Genomic DNA, 23011 nt, shown 5'->3' with positions numbered 1-23011 from the left:
GGTTGTAGTACGAAATCAGCCAGGTGAGTAGGAAATGTCAATTCTCATTCATTCATTCAATCATATTTATTGAGCGCTTACTGTGTGCAGAGCACTGTACTAAGCGCTTGGGAAGTACAAGTCGGCAACATATAGAGACGGTCCCTACCCAACAACGGGCTCACAATCTAGAAGAATGAAACAATGAGGCTGTCTAAGGGTCCAAATTCAGTGTTAATATATGTGATGGAAATGAAAAGGAATGGGGAGATTGGAAATCTTTTGCAGGGTTAAGCAGCAACGGACTCACAGTCTAGAAGGGGGAAACAGACAACAGAACAAAACACTCAATACCTGAGTCCCAAGGTAATATCCTATTTATCCTGCTGTGGGCAGTTAGAACAAACACCTCCCCTTCTCCCGACCAGTGAGACCTCCATGAGCATATCACAGTTTAACTTGTGGTCCCTTTAAAATTTGATCCTAATGCAAAGTCCAGATGTTTTTTTTTTTGCGGGGGGCAGGGGGGGGGCTTAATCTTCTGCCATTTGAACAAAATTTTCTTATTGCCACTTCATTTCAAAAGGAAATTCGATCTTCAGAACACCTTGGCACTTCATAGGAGATCCAAACCCTCTTCGGATTTAACTGCCTAAGTTAAACGCCTGGAAATCTTTATCCAGGTAGAACACTGTGCATTAAAACAGCGTTGAGGCAAATCTCATTAGGTTATAAAATCAATCAATCAATCAGTCATATTTATTGAGCGCTTACTGTGTGCAGAACACTGTACTAAGCGCTTGGGAAGTACAAGTTGGCAACATATAGAGGCAGTCCCTACCCAACAGTGGGCTCACAGTCTAAAAGAGTTTGCTGGTCAGGGAGGAGATCTGAAAGGGGACAGAGAATTCATTCATTCATTCAATCGTATTTATTGAGCACTTACTATGTGCAGAGCACTGTACTAAGCTCTTGGGAAGTACAAGTTGGCAACATATAGAGACGGTCCCTACCCGACAACGAGCTCACAGTCTAGAAGAATGAAACAATGAGGCTGTCTAAAGGTCCAAATTCAGTGCTAATAGATGTGATGGAAATGAAAAGGAATGGGGAGATTGGAAATCTTTTGCAGGGTTAAGCAGCAACCTGTGGAGAAGAAAATAAGTCCAAGAGGAAAGGAATTTGGGTTCATTTATCCAATTAGTAAGTGGATGGGCAGTTTCTCCTGTAGTGTGGACCAGGGAAGTGTTTGAACACTGCATTCTGGTTGCTCTGAATTCCTTTGGTCAGCTCTGTGATGGAGATGGTCAAGAGTGAATTAAACGCATAGAACAGTGCCTAGAATTTATTAAGCTCTTAACAAATACCACAAAAATGCCCATCTCAGCTGTAGCCCAGAAGACTGAATGGGATGTGTAGTTCAGGGAGACAGTGTGATGTAGTGGAAAGAGCCTGGGCTTGGGAGTCAGAAGGACCTGGGTTCTAATCTCAGCTCTGCTACTTGTCTGCTGTGTGACCTTGGGCAAGTCCCTTCACTTCTCGCGGTCTCAGTTTACCTCATCTGTAAAATGGAGATGAAGACTGTGAACCCCATGGGGGACAGGGACTGTGTCCAACCTGATTACCTTGTACCTACCCTGGTGCTTAGAACAGTGCCTGGCTATAAAACACAAAGAAATAATAATAATAATAATAATGATAATTCAGTGTGGCCTGGTGGAAAGAGCATGGGCCTGGGAGTTGAGAGAAACAAGTTCTACTCCCAGTTCTGCCATTGGCCTGCTGTGTGACCTTGGGCAAGTCACTTCACTTCTCTGCGCCTCAGTTACCTCATCTGGAAAAAATGGGGATTAAGAGTGTTGGATATAATATATATAATATAACAATATAATAAGGTTGGATCTGGTCCATTGCCATACAAGTGCTCCCAGTCTTAATCCTCTTAACAATAATAATAATAATAATAATAATGGCATTCATTAAGCACTTACTATGTGCAAAGCACTGTTCTAAGCACTGGGGAGGTTACAAGGTGATCAGGTTGTCCCATGGGGGGGCTCACACTCTTAATCCCCATTTTATAGATGAGGGAACTGAGGCACAGAGAAGTTAAGTGACTTGCCCGAAGTCACACAGCTGACAATTGGTAGAGCTGGGATTTAAACCCATGACCCCTGACTCCAAAGCCCATGCTCTTTCCACTGAGCCACGCTGCTTCTCTAGAACATGAGATCTAATCCCCACTTTGCCACGTGCTTTCTGTACGACCATGAGTGAATGACTTCACTGCCTTGTGCCTCAGTTTCCTCTTCTGTCAGTTGGGGATTCAACGCCTGTTTACTCTCCTACTTACATTGTGAGCCCCTTGTGGGACAGGACTGTGCCCAATCTGACTAATTTATATTGACCCCAGTGATTAGAACAGGGCTTGGCACATAATAAACACCTAACAAATAGATTATTAATAAGAATAATGTTGATGATGGTCATCACAATAATAATGAGACAGGCCATCCGGATTAGCAGACATCTCTAAGCGGGTTTTGTGAGCTGTCAGGAAAAGTTTGTCAGGACCCAGGAAATTTGGTTTTAAAATGTTCCTTCCACACACAAGCTGTCCACCCCGACATCAATCATCAGTGGCAGTTATTGAGAGCTTATCAATCAATCAATCAATCGTATTTATTGAGCGCTTACTGTGTGCAGAGCACTGAACTAAGCGCTTGGGAAGTACAAGTTGGCAACGTATAGAGACAGTCCCTACCCAACAGTGGGCTCACAGTCTAGCTTATTGTAGGCAGAGCTCTGTACTAATCATTTGGAAGAGTTCAATACAACAGCGCTTATCTACCTATCTGTAATTTTATTTATTGATATTAATGCCTGTCTCCCCTGCCAGACTGTAAGCTCGCTGTGGGCCAGGAGTGTGCCTTCTATATTGTTCTATTGTCCTCTCCCAAGTGCTTAGTACAGAGCCCTTCACACAGTAAGCGCTCAATAAATACAAATGAATGAGTTAATTAGTCACATTTTGTGAACACCTGCCGGATGCCTCAAGGAGCTTATAGTCTACTACATGCACAGCACTGTAATGAGCGCTTGGGAGAGCACAGTAGTTATTAGACATGATCCCTGCCTTCAAGGATCTTACAGTCTCCTGTGTGCTCAGCATTTTACTGAGTGCTAGGGAGAGTACAATAGTTAGTAGACATGATCCCTGCCATCAAGGAGCTTATAGTCTCCTGTGTGCAGAGCACTGTACTGAGCGCTTGGGAGAGTACAATAGTTAGTAGATACCACCCCAGCCTTCAAGGAGCTGACCATCTAACAACAACATCAAGGAGCTGACCATCTTACCTCCTTCCCTTCCCCACAGCACCTGTATATATGTATATATGTTTGTACATATTTATTACTCTATTTATTTATTTATTTATTTTATTTGTACATATCTATTCTATTTATTTTATTTTGTTAGTATGTTTGGTCTTGTTCTCTGTCTCCCCCTTTTAGACTGTGAGCCCACTGTTGGGTAGGGACTGTCTCTGTATGTTGCCAATTTGTACTTCCCAAGCGCTTAGTACAGTGCTCTGCACATAGTAAGCGCTCAATAAATACGATTGATGATGATGATGATGAACAACAAGAGCAGCTGCCTTTTCCGCTGCCCAGAAACCGACAAACACCCCAGCATTTCAGTTGTTTGATTCCTTTCCTCTGACTGTAAACTCATCGTGGGCAGGGAATGTGTCTGTTTATTGTGCTATCGTACCCTCCCGTGCGCTTAGTACAGTGCTCTGCACACAGTAAGCGTTCAATAAATATGATTGATTGACTGACTTTCGCCAACAGAATGGTCCAGGAACAGTGCTGCCACAGCCAGCTGGAGGAGCTGCATTGCTCTGCCGGAATCAACGCCGCCAACGAGGGGGAAGAGTGTGCTGCACACAGTGACAACTCCACCTACGAAGCCAAGTTTGTCAAGGTGAAGTGGGTGCCCTATGGCCATCCCTGGGGCAAGAGCAGAGAAGCCGCCTGGCCTAGCAGAAAGAGCCCGGGCCTGTTAGTCGCTAGTCTAACTCCCGGCTCGGCCATTTGTCCGCTGTGTGACCTTGGGCAAGTCACTTCACTTCTCTGGGACTCAATTAACTCATCTGTCAAATGGGGATTAAGACAGCGAGCCCCACGTGGGATATGGACTGTATCCAACCTGATTAGCTTGTATCTACCCCAGCGCTTAGTAAGGTGCCTGGCACAGAGTAAGAGCTTAACCGTTTAAAAAAACAAACAATCAATCATATTTATTGAGTGCTCACTATGTACAGAACACTGTACTATAGAACACTGGGCCTCAGTTACCTCATCTGTAAAATAGGGATTAAGATTGTGAGCCCCCCGTGGGACAACCTGATCACCTTGTGACCTCCTCAGCGCTTAAAACAGTGCTTTGCACGTAGTAAGTACTTAATAAATGCCATTATTATTATTATTATTATTACTAAGCACTTGGGAGAGTACAACACAACAAAAGCAGCGTGGCTCCGTGGAAAGAGCATGGGCTTTGGAGTCAGAGGTCATGGGTTCAAATCCCAGCTCCGCCAATTGTCAGCTGTGTGACTTTGGGCAAGTCACTTAACTTCTCTTTCCCTTAGTTACCTCATCTGTAAAATGAGGATTAAGATTGTGAGCCCCCCATGGGACAACCTTATCACCTTGTAACCTCCCCAGCACTTAGAACAGTGCTTTGCACATAGTAAGCGCTTAATAAATGCCATTAAATCAATCAATCAATCAATTGTATTTCTTGAGCGCTTACTGTGTGCAGAGCACTGTACTAAGCGCTTGGGAAGTACAAGTTGGCAACATATAGAGACAGTCCCTACCCAACAGTGGGTTCACAGTCTAAAAAAAACCAACCCACCAAAGCTTTGTTCAAAGAGTAGTTTCATCATATGGTTTGTATCAGAGAGTGATGAGTTCATTGTAAAGGGAGTCGGTCATATTTACTGAGCGCTTACTGTGTGCAGGGCACTGTACTAAGCGCTTGGGAGAGTACAATAGAACGATAGAGACATTCCCTGCCCACAATGAGCTTACAGGCTAGAGGGGAAGGCAGACATTAGTATAAATAAATATATTTATAAATACTGGACTTCAGGTGTAGGTAGCTCTACCTGGGAGGGTCTGGGTTCAAATAACTCTTTTAGACTGTGAGCCCACTGTTGGGTAGGGACTGTCTCTGTATGTTGCCAACTTGTACTTCCCAAGTGCTTAGTACAGTGCTCTGCACACAGTAAGCGCTCAATAAATACGATTGATTGATTGATTGATTGATTGAACCATGAAGAAGGACGGCATATATAGGTAGCTGTACCTGCCAGGGCCTGGGCTTTTTCTGAGCAGTTGGGGAAAATGCAGCCCTGTCGCTTTAAAAGTCGAGGGAAGGACGCCCTCTTGGGGATGGAAGAGTAGGTCTAGACAGATTTACACTCCATCCATCTGTGGCATTTTTTGAACGCCTACAATCAATCAGTCACATTTATTGAGCACTTATTGTGGCAAAGCACTCTACTAAGAGCTAGGGGGAGCGTACAATATAACCGGAGAACAGAGTTGGTAGGCATATTCCTTGCCCACAATGAGCTTACCGGGTTCAGAGCTCTGTATCCATTCATTCAATCATTTATTGAGCACTTGCAGAGCACTGTACTAAGCACTTGGGAGAGTACACTATAACAATAAATAGACAGTTTCCCAGCCCATAAAGAGCTCACAGTCTAGAGGGGGGAGACAGACATTAATAATAATGTTGGTATTTGTTAAGCGCTTACTATGTGCAAAGCACTGTTCTAAGCGCTGGGGAGGTTACGGGGTGATCAGGTTGTCCCACAGGGGGCTCACAATTTGAATCCCCATTTTCCAGATGAGGCAACTGAGGCCCAGAGAAGTTAAGTGACGTGCCCAAAGTCACACAGCTGACAGTTGGCAGAGCTGGGATTTAGACTGGGATTTAGACTTTTAGACTGTGAGCCCAGTGTTGGGTAGGGACTGTCTCTATATGTTGCCAATTTGTACTTCCCAAGCGCTTAGTACAGTGCTCTGCACATAGTAAGCGCTCAATAAATATGATTGATTGATTGGGATTTGAACCCATGACCTCTGACTTCAAAGCCCAGGCTCTTTCCACTGAGCCACAGCAGCTTCTCAGGAAGGCTACTTGGAGGAGATGAGATTTACATTAATGTGAATAAGTAAATTACAGATATGAACAAAAGTACTGTGGGGCTGTACTGAGCCCTTGGGAGAATACAACAGAGTTGGTAGGTTTGTTTCCTGCCCACCAGAAGCTTACAGTCTTTAGGGGGAGGCAGACATTAATATAAATAAATAAATTGCATATGTGTTGCGAGGCCGAGGGTGGGATGAAGAAAGGAGGCAAATTCAATTGCAGGGGTGACACAGAAGGGAGGGGGGAGTAGGGGAAAAGAGGTTTTAATCGGGAAGGCTACTTGGAGGAGATGGGATTTTAATAAGGTTTTGGAGGTGGGGAGAGCAATGGTCTGGCATACTTGAAGTGGGGGGAACTCTAGGTCAGAGGGAGGGTATGGGAAAAGGGTCAGCAGTGAGATAGACAAGTTTGAGGCCAAGTGTAGGAGCTGGAAGTAGAGGAATGGAGTGTGCGGGCTGGGTCGTAGTAAGGAATTGATGAGGTGAGGTAAGAGGGGGTGAGCTGATTGAATGTTTTCAAGCTGATGGTAAGGAGTTTCTGTTTGGCGTGGAGGTAGATGGGCAACCACTGGAGGTTCTTGAGGAGTGGGGAAACATGGACTGAACTTTTTTCAGAAAAATGATCTGGGCAGCAGAGTGAAATATGGACTGGAGTGGGGAAAGACGGGAGGCAGGGAGGTCATTGAGGAGGCTGAGGCAGTGATCAACATGGGACGTGGCCTAGTGGGAAGAAAGCAGGCTTGGGAGTCAGAGGACCTGGGTTCTAATCCCAGCTCTGCTACTTGTCTGCTGTGTGACCCTGGGCAGCCATTTAACTTTTTGGTGCCTCAGTTCCTCTATCTGCAAAATGGGGATTCAAGACCTGTTTTCCCTCCTACTTACACCGTGAGCCCCATGTGGGACCTGATCATTTTGTACCTGCCCCGGCTCTTAGTGCTTGGCACATAGTAAGCACTTAACAGAGACCACAATTATTATTATTATAACTATTATTGTTATTATTGTCATCTTATATCCAACCCAGTGCTCAGTACAGTACTTGGCACAAAAGAAAGTGCTTAACAAGGGCCATTAAAAAAAATTCAGGGGTCTCCTGAGGATGACATTGCTATGTGCTAAGCACTGGAGTAGATACAAGGTAATCAGGTTGTCTTACGTGGGGCTCACAGTTTTCATTCCCATTTTACAGATGAGGTAACTGAGGCACAGGGAAGTTCGGTGATTTGCCCAAAGTCACACAGCTGACAAGCGGCAGAGGCGGGATTAGTGTAAGGCATCAGTTAGGGCTTTCCACACTCACAGGTCAGACTTTTTTTAATAGTATTTGTTAAGTGCTTTCTGTGTGTCAAACACTATTCTATGCACTGGGTTAGATATAAGTTAATTAGGTTCTACACAGTCCTTGTCCCTCATGGGACTCTCAGTCTAAATAGGAGGGAGAACGGTTATTGAATCCCCATTTTACAGTTGAGGAAACCGAAGCCCAGAGAAGTGAAGTGACTTGTCCAAAGGTACACAGCAGACAAATGGTGGAGCTGGAATTAGAACCCAGGTCCTCTGTCTCCCAGGCCCAGGTTCTTTTCACTAGGCAGGGCTGCGACTCTGAACATATGTGAATGATCCTCCTTCAGGGGCTACAGAACGGTGACATGTCCCAGCCAGAGGCTAAAGTCCTGGGCTATGGCTTGGACGGGAGAAGGGTCTTATGTTCTGAGGGTACCAGGTTCTAGCAGGTTTCAGGCTGCAAGAGCCACTCAGGAAAGGACTGTTCCACACAAAAGCAGACAATCTCTCTCTCTCTGCAGCCCTGTGGCACGTCGAAGGAACCTGAATTCTTTCCCAATTTTGAAAAGGGCAAAATGAAGTCAAAGGATCCAAGCTGTTCCTCACCACCCACAGAGTGGGGAAATAAATTAGAACTAAAGGGACCAAAGTTTTGGAAAATGTAACTGAATCCACTTGGCTGGATCACGGGAATGTTGGCTGGCCATACTGAATTCCCAGAGGCAAATATTTCCTTGTAGTTTTTAATTTTTTTTTTATTTAGCAAGAGTTGCTCAGTCACACTCCTGGGCAAAATCTCCCATCGTCTTCTGCAGCAGAGTGCCATTTTTGTACTTACGAAACAAGCCCCCGGATGAATGAAATCTGGGCCTTTTTAGTTTCGTTCTTCAGGAATGAGAAATTGGGAATGATAATAATAATAATGATTATGGGATTGAGTAGATATGATGTGCTAAGTACTGGGAGAAATACAATCAGTGGTATTTATTGATTGTAGCTAGATTGTAAACATGTTGTGGAGAGGCAGTGTGTCTAACAACTCTGTACTGGACTCTCCCAAGCCCTTATTACAGTGCTCTGCATGAAGTAAGTGCTTAAAAAATATCATCAATCAATTGTTTGAGCGTTTACCATATGCAGAGCACTGTACTAAGCACTTGGGAGAGGTCAATACAACAGAGTTGGAAGACGTTCCCTGCCCACAAGGCGTTTCCAGTCCAAAGGGGGAGACAGTCTGATTAGATACAGTCCCTGTCCCACACTGAACTCCCAGTCTAGACAGTAAGGAGAGCAGAAATCTGATCCACACATCAGGAAACAGACACAGAGAGGTCAAGTGACTTGTTCAAGGTCACTCAGCAGGCCTGTGGCTAAGCCGGGACTAGTACCTGAGTCCCTACAACTGTTTCTGCCCTACATCCTTCTTAGATGCTTAATCAATCCATCAATCAGTCACATTTATTGAGGGCTGTATGCAGAGCACTGGGCTAAGCGCTTGGGAGTCCCATGTAGGTTGGAGATTATCTAGTTTAATGATCCTGTCCCTACCCCAACACTTAGCATGGTACTTGGCACAGAGTAAGTGTTTAATAAATGCCACAAAAAGTGTCAGAGGTTTAGAGATTATGTGGCACCTCCTGAAGCCAGAGCCATATCTGCCCTGGTCCCAGAATTATCTTGGCATCTCCGTCTGCCCTGTGACATCACTGTCCACCTCTTCCCCCACCCTGGAGAGGTGGGACTGGCCTTCAAAAAGGGCTGAAGTAGCGAAGTTCGCGATTCGCCATCTACCAGTGCTGCGGTTGGCCGGAACTGCCCGGCGGCCTCGGTGGAAGTTGGGGAGAAAAAAGGTCATCCAGGAAGCCCTGTTGGAGGTGGTGTGAGATTTCAGGAGGGCTCCGTATGTGGGGAAAGCTGGAGGGGAGAGAGTTCCAAGCAGCAAGGAAGGGCCTGAACCCTCTGAAGAGAAAGTTAAGCCTACTTATTTAAACCCATGCAAGTGTAGGAATTGCTCTCCAAAACTGGGGTCTTGCAGAATTTTGAAGACATTGAGGGTGACGGGCCCCTGGTTGAAACCAGAAAGTCAGCCATAAAGGTTTGGGGTGGAAGCCTTTTGGGGTCTGGGGATAAAATGGCTCGTAATGTGTTCAATCTTTCCATTTCGCGGTTTTTGGTTACTGCCCTGCTGGACTCTCTTTTATTTCCTCAAATATGGACCCGTTTAATCCTGTTTCTGAAGTCAGGCCCTAGATTTCACCTTCTTGTCCTCCTCCCCGTCCTTGTCCTCCCCTCCCCACCCCATATGGACTCGTGTCATGGAACGGTTCTCCTTAAGCCTCTCCCCGCCTTGGTCCCAGGGGGAAAAAATGGCACTCCCAGAGTTCGCTCGCCCCCAACCTCCCCCTCACATAATAATAATAATGATGGTATTTGTTAACCGCTTACTATGTGCAAAGCAAAATGCCCTTTGGAAACCCCAACTGTGAGGGACAGGAGAAGCAGAGGACAGAGAGATCATGGGGTCTGACAGCCCCCCCGCCTCCCCGAGGATCTCCCCAGAATCCTTGGGTCACCCTGCTCATCAAACGGGCCCTTTGCCAACCCCAACTTGGATGGACAGAAGGAGCAGAGGCCCAAGAGGCTCCCTCCCCACCACATCCTTGGGTCCTTCCGACCGTTCTCCCAACGTAGCTTTCCTTCTCTGCTTTCCTTGGATTTAGCAGAAGTGCTGTCACTGCTGCCTTCTGGGGAAGGCGGCCCATGCCCAGGGGCAAAGCTGCGAGTACAGCCTCCTGATTGGCTACCAGTGCGGACTCGTCTTCCGTGCCTGCTGCGTCAGGGGCCGAGAGGGCGGAGAGGTGCTGTCGCCAGACGAGGAGAAGAAGGAAGCCGAGGAACCGCTGGGAATAGGTGATCTGCTTGGGGCTCTGGTTCTGTTGACGTTTGGCTTGCTCACGGGTCTTGGGGGAAAGAGTCCGGGGCTGGGGGCCAGGGGAAGCAGTGTGGCCTAGTGGATAGAGCCCGGGCCTTGGGAATCTGAAGGACCTGGCTTCTAAGCTCACTGTGGGCTGCGAATGTGTCTGTTTATTGTTGTATTCTCCCAAGCACTTAGTACAGTACTCTGCACACAATAAGCTCTCAATAAATAGTTGAATGAATGAATGAATAATCCCGGCTCCGCCAACTGCCTGCTGGGTGACCTTGGGGAAGTCACTTCACTTCTCTGGGCCTCAGTTCCCTCATCCGGGAAATGGGGATTAAGATGGTGAGCCCCTTGTGAGACAGGGACTCTGTCCAACCCCATCACCTTGTATCTACCCCAGCACTTAGTACAGTGCCTGGCATATAGCGAGTGCTTAATCAATATCGCAGTTATTATTACTATTATTATTTGAGCCTGATTGGGCACTTCACAGGGCTATTCAGAGAGAGAGAGTCTGGATTTCCCCCTTTCTAGTCAAGAACCCCAGGAGAAATCACTCTGTCATAGACCAGACAAACTTGAATGCAAACTGCACATAGTCACTTTCATTTTCCTAACTTTCCAAGACGGCTGCCTCCTGGTCCCTCCTTTCTAATTTCTTAAGTGGACAGAGCATATAAAACTTCCTGGTAGCATACTGAGGGAATCTGTTCTCATGGACCAAACGTGTTTCTTGATAATATTGTCTTCTGGCGGTCTGAGACACTGAAACTATGAAAATATATGAGGTGGTAGCCATGATCCAACTGGCTATGACTTGGTTAGATTCTGTTTCCCAGGGAATAATGCATCTCCTTCTAAATTATCTCTCTAAATAGAGAAACAGTCTTGCCTAGTGAATAGAGCACGGGCTTGGGAGTCAGAAGGACCTGGGTTCTAATGCTGGCTTTGCCGCTTGTCTTTTGTTTGACCTTGGGCAAGTCACTTCACTTCTCTGGGCCTCAGTTGCCTCATCCATAAAATGGGGATGAACACTGTGAGCCCCATGGGGGATGAGCTTGTATCTACCCCAGTGTTTAGAACCGATGCCTGGCATATAGTAAGTGCTTAACAAATGCCATTTAAAAAAAAAATCAGCCATTTTTTCATTCAGAGCATCTCATCCGGTCTGATCTGGCACCCAATCAATCAATCAATCGTATTTATTGAGCGCTTACTGTGTGCAGAGCACTGTACTAAGCGCTTGGGAAGTGCAGGTTGGCAACATATAGAGACGGTCCCTACCCAACAGTGGGCTCACAGTCTTGAAACTTGCTACACTCGAACTAGCTACAGAGAGAGAGGGGGCTGTTTGATTAGTCTTCCTATTTTGCCTTTTTGGGGGAAGCAGCATGAAAGGGCCTGTGAGTAAGAGGACCTGGGTTCTAATCCTGGCCCTGCCCCTGGTTTGCTGTGTAACCTTGGGCAAGTCACTGTACTTCTCTGTGCCTCACTTCCTTCATCTGTAAAATGGGGATTCCTGCTCTCCTCATACTGTGAGCCCCATGAGGGACAGGGACTGTGTTTAGTCTGATTATCTTGTATCTACCCCAGCTCTTAGTACAGTGTTTGGCACATAGTAAGCGCTGAATAGATACCATAATGATTATCCAGCCTTTGATTTGCAGAAAATGCAGAGGTTGTCTTTGTTTCTTTTTAATGGCATTTGTTAAGCTCTTACCACGTGCGAGGCACTGTACTAACAGTTGAGGTAGACACAAGCTAATCATCATCATCATTATCAATCGTATTTATTGAGTGCTTACTATGTGCAGAGCACTGTACTAAGCGCTTGGGAAGTACAAATTGGCAACATATAGAGACAGTCCCTACCCAACAGTGGGCTCACAGTCTAAAAGGGGGAGACAGAGAACAAAACCAAACATACTAACAAAATAAAATAAATAGAATAGATATGTACAAGTAAAATAAATAAATAAATAAATAGAGTAATAAATATGTACAAACATATATACATATATACAGGATTATATACAGGATATATATACATATATACAGGATTATATATAATCTGATTGGACCCAATCAGTATCCTACATGGGGCTCACAGTGTTCATCGCCATTTTACAGAGGCCCAGAGAAGTGAAGTGCTTAGTACAGTGTTCTACACACAGTAAGCGCTCAATAAATACAATTGAATGAATGAATGAAGTGACTAGTCCAGAATTATGCGGTAGACAGGGGGCCGAGCTGGGATTACAGTTCAGGTCCTCTGATTCCCAGGCCCGTGCTCTATCCATTAGGCCTCACCGCTTCCCATGCTGTATTTCTTACTTATGCAGTGGCAACTGGAGCCAGGGGAATCCTGCATAGAATGACTAGCCAGGCTAGCGAAAGACTAAATTAGAAGGAAGTGCACATATCTAGAGGGCCTGGGAGTCAAAAAGCCCCTTTGTGTCAGTGAAGCCTAAGAGGATTTCACAACCGTCTCCGTCTAGGAGACGGGAAGTTGCTTTCTGTGGTGTCAAGGAGAAGCTGGCCTTATCGGGCGTGAGGGATTGTAGGCCCAACCCAAGTAAATGGTGGTCAGCGGTCTCTGGTGTCCAATCCCTGGGAGCCAGAGTGGGAGAGAGTCATTTTTGGTTTGGGAGAATGTGTTGTGGACACAAAAATAAATAAAAGTACAATTTACCACCTCAGACAGTCAGGGAGGGGTTGCCAGTTGATCTGGAACTGGTTAGGAGTGAGAAGAAATTCAGATCTCTCACGCTTCATTTGCTATTACAATCTGGAGGCTCTTCATTTTTCAGGTACCTTATTTCCATATGACTCCTTGAAATCACTAGGCCCAAGCAGAACTTTTCCCTAGAAAAATCCCAAGCATTCATTCATTCATTTAATGGTATTTATTGAGTGTTTACTGTGTGCAGAACACTGTACTAAGCGCTTGGGAGAGGACAACAGAACAATAAACAGACACATTCCCTGAGCTGATAGACTAGAGATCTGAGCCAGCCCAAACAATTTTCAGGGGTGCTTTTTCTAGGTAGAGAATCTCAAGACAAACTGAAATAATGTCAGGTAGACTTATTGTGAGAGTTAATGAAGATTGGTTTGGAATTTCTATTAGGGGAGAAAAACTGAGAGGTTATTTTAACATCGTATCTGCCCTATTTTCCATAGATAAAATTCCTGAAGAAGACCAAGAAGACCCTTATCTTCATGACCGCTGCAGGGGTAAGAATTGACCATTTCTTTCCCACCAGATGGCTAAATCAATCAGTCAATCAGTTAATCAGTCAGTGGTAATCACTGAGTGCTTACTGTGTGCAGACCACAGTACTAAGTGCTTGAGAGAGTGAGAAGCAACATGGTGTAGTGGATAGATCATGGACCTAGCGGTCAGAAGGAGATGAGTTCTAATCCCGTCTCTGCCACATGTCTGTTGTATGATCCTGGGGGGTTGGTACTTTTCGAGAAGAGGCAGTGTGGTCTAGTGGAAGGAGCTTGGGGCTGGGAGTCCCCAGATAGCTTTGGGCCAGTCACTTTACCTCGGTTTCCTCACCTGTATAATGCGGTAGAGACTTCAGTTCTCCCTCCCTCTTAGGATAGTGATCCCCGAGTGGGACAGTGAAGGGGTCCTAGCTGATTATTTTACATCTACCCCAGGGCTTAGCATAGTGCCTGAACACCTAGGAAACGCTTAATTGATACCATGGAGAAATCTATTATTCCTTTCCTTGGAACCGATTTCAATATATAGTTTCACGAGAGACAACATGGCCGAGCGGTCTCAGCCGCTGTGTTCAGATTGTTGATCCCTCAGGATCCGTGGGTATGAATCCCATTCCGGGCAACCCTTGTTTAGAGAAGCAGTGTGGCCTAGTGGATAGAGCTTGGGCTTGGGAGCCAGAAGGACCTGGGTTCTAATCCTGACTCCGCTGTTTGTCTGCTGGATGACCTCGGGCAAGTCACTTCACTTCTCTATGTCTTATTTACTTCCTCTGTAAAATGGGGATTAAGACTGTGAGCCCTGTGAGGGACAGGGACTGTGTCTAACCTGATTTGCTTGTATTCATCCCGGTGCACAGTTCAGTGCCTTGAATATAGTAAGTGTTTAACAAATACCATAATTATTATTGTGGTATGGGACATTGTGTCCAATCTGATTACTTTGTATCTACCCTATCTCTTAGGACAATGCTTGGCACATCAATCATATTTATTGAGCATTACTGTGGCAGAGCACTGTATTAAGCACGTGGGCGAGGACAACAATTTAACAGACATATTTCCTGCCCACAGTGAGTCAACCTAGTAAACGTTTAACGGATCCTATTAAAAATATAAATAAATAAATGAAACTAAGGAGAAATTGGCCGGAGGTTCCTGTTTGTGTTTTGAACGCCGATCCCCGGCCCCTTGGCCCCTTGGCCCCCTGTTCTCTCTCCAGGAGGTGGTCCCTGCAAGCAGCAGTGTGGGGACACGGGAAGCGCCGTGGTCTGCTCCTGCTTTGTTGGCTATCAGCTTCTCCCGGACCAGGTCTCCTGCGAAGGTAAACTAGCCAAATGATGCTTCCTCTTGTGGGGCAGAGAGATGCTCACTGTTCCTGGGAGGACATAGGGGCTGGGGACAGTTCATGGTTATTGGGGGGCAGAAGAAATGAATGGAGCCCCTTGCTGCTCCAGTGGAGAGCATGGGAGACACAGGCTAGTGAATTATGGGGACCAGGGGAGGGTGATAATGGTTGAAGCCCCTTGCTGCTCCAAGAGGGGATGTGGGGCCTGAGGCACAAGGAGATGGAGTCACTCTCAGCTCTGACTCTGGTCCAGCTGCCGTCCCCCTTCCGGAGTTGGGAGAAGAAAGATTTTACCTAAACCTGGCTGGGGTGGTCCGTTGGAGAGGGCAGCAAACCCGGGGTCGGGGAGCAGTGGGAGAAGGGAAGCCGCCATCCCAAACAAGAGGCTGTCCGGGGAGGTGAGGCCCAGTTCTGGACCCTCCCTCGCCCACCCCATCTCCTAGGAGAGTCTGGCTGTAGTTCCCTGGAAACAGGTGGGTCCGAACCCCAAGAACGGGGCCTGGGGGAGTCCGAATTCAGGCAGAACTCCCCACCTGCTCCCAGAGACTCCCGGAATGGGTCAGGAAATCTGCTAGCCGGACCGGTTCCATCTCTGACTTGTGGGCTCTCCACAAAGCTGAAGGTCTGAAGGAGGGACTTCTGGACTCTTCCACCCAACAAGGCAACCTCCAGCTTGGCTACATCTTTAGTAAAGAGAGAGAAAAGCAACAAGGGCTCACTCATCATGGTGATACTAGTTAAGCGCTTTGTGCCAAGCACTGAGAAGCAGCATGGCCTAGTGGATAGAGCATAGGCTGGGAGTTGGAAGGAACTGAGTTCTAATCCTGATCTGCCACTTGTCTGCTGTGTGACCTTGGGCAAGTCACTTCTCTTCTCTGGCCCTCAATTCCCTCATTTATAAAATGGGGTTTGAGAGCTGTAAAATATGGGACATGAACTGTGTCCACATTGGTTAACTTGTATCTACCCCACTGCTTAGAATAGTGCCTGGCACATAGTAAGTGCTAAACAAATGCCACTGAAATAAACAAACACACAGCATTAAGTGCTGGGGTAGATGCAAGATCATCAGGTTGGGAGCAGTGCTTATCCCAAATGGGCTTCACTCTCGGGCCCCCACTGAGATCCCATCCTGTGCTAATTTTTCTTCCATTTCCGGATGATGAGTTGGACTTCTTGTTTTTGGCCGCCCCTAGACATCAACGAGTGTATCAGCGGGACGCACAGCTGTCGGATCGGAGAGATTTGCATTAACACGTTGGGATCTTTCCGCTGTCAGCGAGAGAGCAGTTGTGGAACTGGCTATGAGCTAATGGACGACAACACCTGCAGAGGTAGAGACCATCTCACGGGGAACAGACCATCCTGCGTGGAACTCAGGGACCTGAGAAAGAAGGGAATCATAGCCCAGTCTCTGTTCTGGGGATGTCATGTCTGTAGCAGGGAGGATTGTGTATTGCCATGGGGCAGAGCCCCCTAAAACCCTGTCTACCGGGCACAATCCCAGGGTCCCTTAAAACCCAGTCCGCCAGGCACTGCCACTGAAATGGGTGCTGGGGTAGATTTTAGCCGCTGTGCGAGTGCTTTACAAGAAAATCGTACTTGTGCCACCTCTTTCTAAAAGAAAGACAGACGTAAGCTTGTTCCTTCAACTGGATTAAAGCAGAATGCATTTTGGGCTGGGTGGGCTTTGCCCAGATAGATAAGCTGCACAACAAATTTTGCCCTGCCCCTTCCCCTATGGGTGGAGATCTTTGCAGATAACTTTAGGCACTGGGGCTTTACATTTTCTGAAAGAGGGAACCGATCGGGGGAAAATAGCTGGACTAAAGTAGTTTAGGGGCCATGGGTTTTGTCCGCTCAAACACTCCACCGTGGCAGGGTTTACTGTGTAGTTTGTACTATGACAGTGCCGTAGAGACCCCAGGCAGTTGAATGTGAATTCAAGTCGGGGGTATAGCCAGTATACCCCTTGGGGATATGGAGGCTAGGGGTGGAATGAATGAATGAATGAATGGAAGAAAAACCATTGAACTGAGGTCAAGGCAGGAGTTTAAATTAGCATTTTGAAATGCCCCCACCCCCACCCCCACCCCTGCAGCTTATTTTAAGTCAGTCCAGAACATGCTGATTTTGAACTCTCTTGTGCTTTAAGTGAAGTGAGACGCTTGGAGCCGGACTCTTGCTAACCATTTCTTTTTTTGTGACGTACCAGATATTGACGAATGTGAGACTGGTATTCATAACTGCCCCTCCGATTTTATCTGTCAGAATACGCCGGGATCTTTCCGCTGCCGACCCAAGCAGCAGTGCAGGACTGGTTTTATACAAGAAGCTGTAGGCAGCTGTATCGGTAAGACGCCCTCTGTACCGACAGCCGACCCTGAGTGGTATCTAGGACAGCCGGGGAGCCAGTTGTTTCTCTCGGTTGTTCACTGCCACGTATAGAAGGGGAGCTCTTTTTGCTCCCCATCACTTCATCAATGGTATTTATTGAGCTGTTACTCTGTGCAGGGCAATGTACTAAGTGCTCTGGAAAGTACAAAAACAACAGAGTCGGTAGCTTAGAGAAGCAGCTTGGCTCACCAGAAAGAGCCCGGGCTTTGGAGTCAGAGTTCATGGATTCAAATCCCGGCTCTGCCAATTGTCAGCTGTGTGACTTTGGGCAAGTCACTTAACTTCTCTGTGCCTCAGTTACCTCATCTGTAAAATGGGGGTTAAGACTGTGAGCCCCACGTGGGACAACCTGATCACCTTGTAACCTCCCCAGGGCTTAGAACAGTGCTTTGCACATAGTAAGCACTTAATAAATGCCATTATTATTGTTATTATTATTAAATGATTCCTGCCCATAAGATGCTTACTGTCTAGAGGGGGAGACAGACGTTAAAATAGATTAGGGATAGAGGAATGAGTGGAATCGAATATACTGAGTTCTGCTGCGCTCATTGTTTGGGAGGGTATAGGGAAGCAGCATGGCATAGTGGATAAAGCCTGGGCCTAGGAGCCAGAGGACCTGGGTTCTAATCCTGACTCCACATCTTTGCCTGCTCTGTGATCTTGGGCAAGTCACATCACTTCTCTGTGCCTCAGTTTCCTCAACTGAAAAATGGTGATTCAATATCCGTTCTCCCTCATACTTAGGTTGGGATAGAGACTGTGTCTGGCCTGATTAACTTGTATCTACCTCAGTGCTTAAATCAGGGTCCCACAGATAGTAAACGCTTAACAGACAACACCATAAAAAAGAAGACTTCAAGGAACTTAAGTCAATTGTGAACAGAGCACTGTTCGAAGCACTTGGGAGAGTACAATCGAGTTTGACACGATCCCTGTTCTCAAGGGGCTTGCAATCTAGCAGGAGAGGCAGGCATTAAAAGAGTTTTCAGGTAGGAGGAAGAAGGAGATGTGAGTGGTTGTGAGTAGTTAAGCACTGAAGTAGGTAAGTCAGTGTTCTGGGAGGGCACTTTTAGGGCTGAGGTGGATAGATGGGAATAAGACAAAGTAGAATCAAGGTCCAGTTCTCTGTCAGAATAAAAAAGGGAAGCCAGGGAGCAGTTAAGCAAGACAAACAATGATGAATTGAGCAGAAACCAGCTAGAGATATAAAAACACCAGGATCTCTTCCTTAATTAATTAATGATGGTATTCATTAAGCCCTTACTATGTGTCAAGCACTGTTGTATGTACTGGGGTAGATACAAGTTAATCACATTCAACACAGCTCCTGTCCCAGATGGGACTCACAATCTAAGAAGGAGGAGGGAGAATGGGGATCAAAATCTCATTTTACAGTTGAGGAAACTGAGGCACAGAGAAGTGAAGTGACTTGCCCAAGGTCACTCAGCAAGCAAGTGATGGATCCGGGATTAGAACCCAGGTTCCCTGACTCTCAGCCCTGGGCTCTTTCCACTAGACCGTTCTGCTTCCTCCGCCCAGGCATCACGGACATTTTATATCTTCCAAGAGAACCGTGTTCTAAGTTTACCAGTGGTTCCGATGTGAGATTGGTACCTAACTCCAGACATCCTCTGTCTGCCTTTCCCTCCCTGCCACCTTGAGCCTCCATTCACCTCACAGGAATCATCATCTTGGATCAGTGACATCATGTTACCATAGCAACAGTAGCATCTTGACTTTCTGGGGCCTTTCATCGGTGGTATTTATTGAGCTTACTGTGTGCAGAGCCCTGTACTAGTGTTTGGGAGACTACAGTACAACAGAGTCAGTAGACATGGTCCCTGCCCATAACAAGCTTCCAGTCTAGAGGACCTTTCCTATGAAAGCCCCAAGTAATAGTCCCCTAGATAATTTTCAACCATGGATCTTGGATGAAGTTGGTCTTTTAATCCTTTTTTATGGTATTTGTTAAGCTCTTATCATGTTCCAGGCACTGTACTAAGTGCTAGGATAAAAAGAAGCTCCACATGGACTCACAGTCCCCATTTTATGGGTGAGGTAACTGAGGCCCAGAGAAGTGAAGTGCCTTGCCCAAGGTCACATGGCAGACAAGTGGTGGAGTTGGGATTAGAACCCAGTTTCTTCTCCCAAGCCCATGCTCTATCCGCTGGACCACATTGCTTCTCAATATTTTGGCATAGGAATCCATTTTTATGCCTCCTTGCCCCTCAGGCCCAAACAGTGGAATTCTCACCCCATTTAGAATGGCTGCATACGTGGGTGAGAATCTTAATTCTTATTCTCCAAATGTAGATTTATTCATCCTCAAGCCAGAAGGGACCCTGAACTTTTCCTGTTGCTGTGACTTGGCTGAGGGTAGAGAATGTCTCAGCAAAATGCTGATCTGAGACCCTTTCAATTCCTGGTGGAGTGGAAGTTTAGCTGAAAAAGGCTAAAGGAAGGTCAGGTTTGCAATGAGTTGGGGTCTAAGATGACAAGGCCTGCAGAAAGCTTAGTATAACTGGGCCAGCATCAGTATGACTTAGTACAAGGCTTAGAATAATAATAATAATAATAATTGTAGCTTTTGTTAAGCACCTGCTGTGTGGCAGGCACTGTTCAGTGCTGGGGTGGATACGAGCATATCAGGTTGGACACAGTCCCTATCCCACACGGGGCTCTCAAATCTTAATCCCCATTTTACAGCTGAGGCAACTGAGGCCCAGAGAAGTGAACTGACTTCCCCAAGGGCATACTGCAGATAAGTGACGGAGCCGGGACCAGAACCCAGGTCCTTTGGACTCCCAGGACTGTTCTCTATCCACTAGGCCATACTGCTTCTCAGCTAGATGGACTCTATCTTCCCATCTAGACTGTAAGCTCCTTGAGGGCAGGGATCATATCTACTAACTCTATCACAGAATACCCTCTCCCAAGCACTCAGTGCAGTGCTTTGCACACAGTAAGCACTCAATAAATACCATTGGTTGATTGATAGTGGAAAGGTATAAACTCGTCTTGAGCAGGGGGCATGTCTACCAACTCTGTTCAGCCAGTCAGTCAATCATATTTATTGAGCACTTACTGTGTGCAGAGCACTGTACTCAGCTCTTGGGAGAGTACACTGTAGCAATATAACAGATACATTCCCTGTCCATAACGAGCTTTCAGTCTAGAGGACTTATATGCTCTCTCAATCACTCAGTACAATGCTCTGCACATAATAAGCACTCAGTGAATACCACTGACGGATTGACATGGAATTTCCCTTGCTCCCGCAAAGAGTGCTAGGTGATACAGCCGAGTAGAGTCTGGCAAGGGATAGGATTGACCATTAAAATGGAAGAGATCTCCAAAGACATGCTGCACTGGTCTACTTTGCTCCTTGCAATTTTAATCAATGGAGCAACTGCCGGGAGAACAGACTGTACTATGTAGGGGCAGAAGAAAAGGGAAAAAGTGAGTTTTACATCAGCACTGAAGCACTCCAGTGGCCAGTAAATGCAGGTTTACTGACAGGTTCATTTTCAAACAGCAAAATGGAGAGAGAGGAGAAATGCCCAATTAGGATGGGGGCATTCAGGACAAACATGGAATTGTGGTTCAAGCGCCATAGGTGTCTTAACCAGGACAAGGGACACTCAGTTAAGCTGGAGAGTGGCAGGCTCAGAACAAACCAAAGGAAATATATCTCTGCCCAGTCTGGGAGAAACTGATGAATTGCATTACCCCGTGAACGGGGATGGGAAGAATTGATTTGTAGGCTTAAGAGGAATTTGAATACTTTCATGTGGGAGAGATCCAGAAAAGGTTACGGAATGTAAAGGGAAGGATGATGGGTGGGGGGGGGGGTTGCCATGGAGACAGAATCCTGGACAAGGGAGGGATCAAGGGTTTGACCCAGAAATGGTGATGCTAATGTGCTAATGTGTAGGGGGAAAAAAGTTTTAAAGAAAGACCATGAAAATGGGAATCAAAACCTGGGTAGAAGAAATGTGTGTGCTAGAAGAACAGCTATGTGTATAAGTACATGCATGCATACGTACATATATGCATACATATATTGAAGGTTGGCCTTCATACTCAAAAAAAGATGAAATAAAGGTGGAGTGCAGTGCACACAGTAAGAGCTCAAATTCCACTGACAGTGTACTAAGCGGTTGGGAGAGTACAATACCACAAGTTGCCCACAATAAATGGTCAGTCTAGAGGGGGAGACAGAGATCAATATAAATGAATTACTCCCTTTTTTCTTTGTTTTATTTATTTCTATTGTCTTCTGCTTCTCTTCCCTCCCCTCACCTAAGAGAGACGGGTACAGGTACTAGAGCCAAGCTCTTTGCTTCCGCCCCCCACCATCCAACACAGTGGATAAAGGGGAGTTCAGAAATCTCCTAGGTGAAGTAGTAACTGTCCAAGTTTTTAAGCCGCCACTTCTAGTAGGAAGAATGCTGGCTCTGTGTGGGACCGGCTCACAATCAATCAGTCAATCAATGGTATTTACTGAGCACATACCATGTGCAAAGCACTGTACGGAGCGCTTGGGAGAAGACAGTATCACAGAGTTGGTAGATATGTTCTCTGCCTGCCGTGAAGGTCTGGGTCAGATCTGTTTATATCCCTGGGTTTAGCACAGTGCTGAGCACACAGTCAGGACCACCATGATTGGTCTTCATCAGGCTCCGAGTGGGTAGTGCAGCACGGAGAGTGGTCCGGTGCTCAGCTCAGTGCTCTACACACAGCTCCATCCTGATTAGCACCGTCACAGAGAGCTGCCCAACTTTTGGAGCGGATTTAGCGAGGACGAATGGATCCTCCAGGGGGATTGGGCCTCTCTAATCTCTTCCGGGTGTTCCGTCCCAGCTGATGAAGTCTTCCTTTCTTCCGGTCGTAGATATCAATGAGTGCCTAAGCACCAGTGCCCCGTGCCCCGTCGGGCAGACGTGCATCAACACGGAAGGTTCCTACACGTGCCAGAAAAACGTGCCTAACTGTGGGCGGGGCTATCACCTCAATGAGGAAGGAACGCGTTGCGTAGGTTGGTATGAGGAATCCTCCAGTTTGCCCTTATGTCCTGCGGAGTGGGGTGGGGAAGTTGGGATGGGGGGGGATTCCCGCAGAGGGTGGTGGGGAACAGGAAAACAAAGTGAATTCTTTACTGTCATTGACATCTGTTCTTTCCTGCTACATAAAGCCCCTAGGAATTTTTTACTTACGATGCTTCCGCAGAGGGAAATGTCAGTGTGGAAGTTTATATTCTCTCCCTTACACATATATACACACACATTTCTTCCTCTTCTTCTTCCTTCTTCTTCTAGTGCTTACTGTCTGCCAGGCACTGTACTAAGCACTGGGGTGGATACAAGCAGATCAGGTTGGACATAGTCCCTGTCCCATGTGGGGTTCACAGTCTCAATCCCCATTTTACAGATGAGGTAAATGATGCACAGAGAAGTAAAGTGACTTGCCCAAGGTCACACGGTAGACAAATAGTGGAGCGGGATTAGAATCCATGACCTTCTGACTCCCAGGCCTGTACAAAGTCATCAGGTCCCATGTGGGGCTCACGATCTAAGTGGGAGAGAGAACAGGTATTGAGTCCCCATGTTGCACATGAG

At 46.5% G+C, this 23011-nt stretch overlaps 1 protein-coding gene across 1 annotated transcript in view; it reads left to right on the top strand.

The window, feature by feature from the left end:
* FBLN1 (fibulin 1) overlaps positions 1-23011 on the top strand; it is an 87263-nt gene that overhangs the window by 23987 nt on the left and 40265 nt on the right. Inside the window, exons 3-9 of the mRNA XM_038756438.1 lie at positions 3832-3964; positions 10215-10401; positions 13598-13651; positions 14868-14969; positions 16190-16327; positions 17209-17346; positions 22288-22431. Coding sequence (XP_038612366.1) covers positions 3832-3964; positions 10215-10401; positions 13598-13651; positions 14868-14969; positions 16190-16327; positions 17209-17346; positions 22288-22431 — 896 coding nt within the window. The remainder of the gene's footprint in view (positions 1-3831; positions 3965-10214; positions 10402-13597; positions 13652-14867; positions 14970-16189; positions 16328-17208; positions 17347-22287; positions 22432-23011) is intronic.

The sequence above is a fragment of the Tachyglossus aculeatus genome, chromosome 14 (assembly GCF_015852505.1).
Source record: "Tachyglossus aculeatus isolate mTacAcu1 chromosome 14, mTacAcu1.pri, whole genome shotgun sequence".
NCBI classification, from domain to species: domain Eukaryota; kingdom Metazoa; phylum Chordata; class Mammalia; order Monotremata; family Tachyglossidae; genus Tachyglossus; species Tachyglossus aculeatus.
Note: the sequence above shows the minus strand (reverse complement) of the source record. Positions and strands in the feature narration are given on the sequence as shown.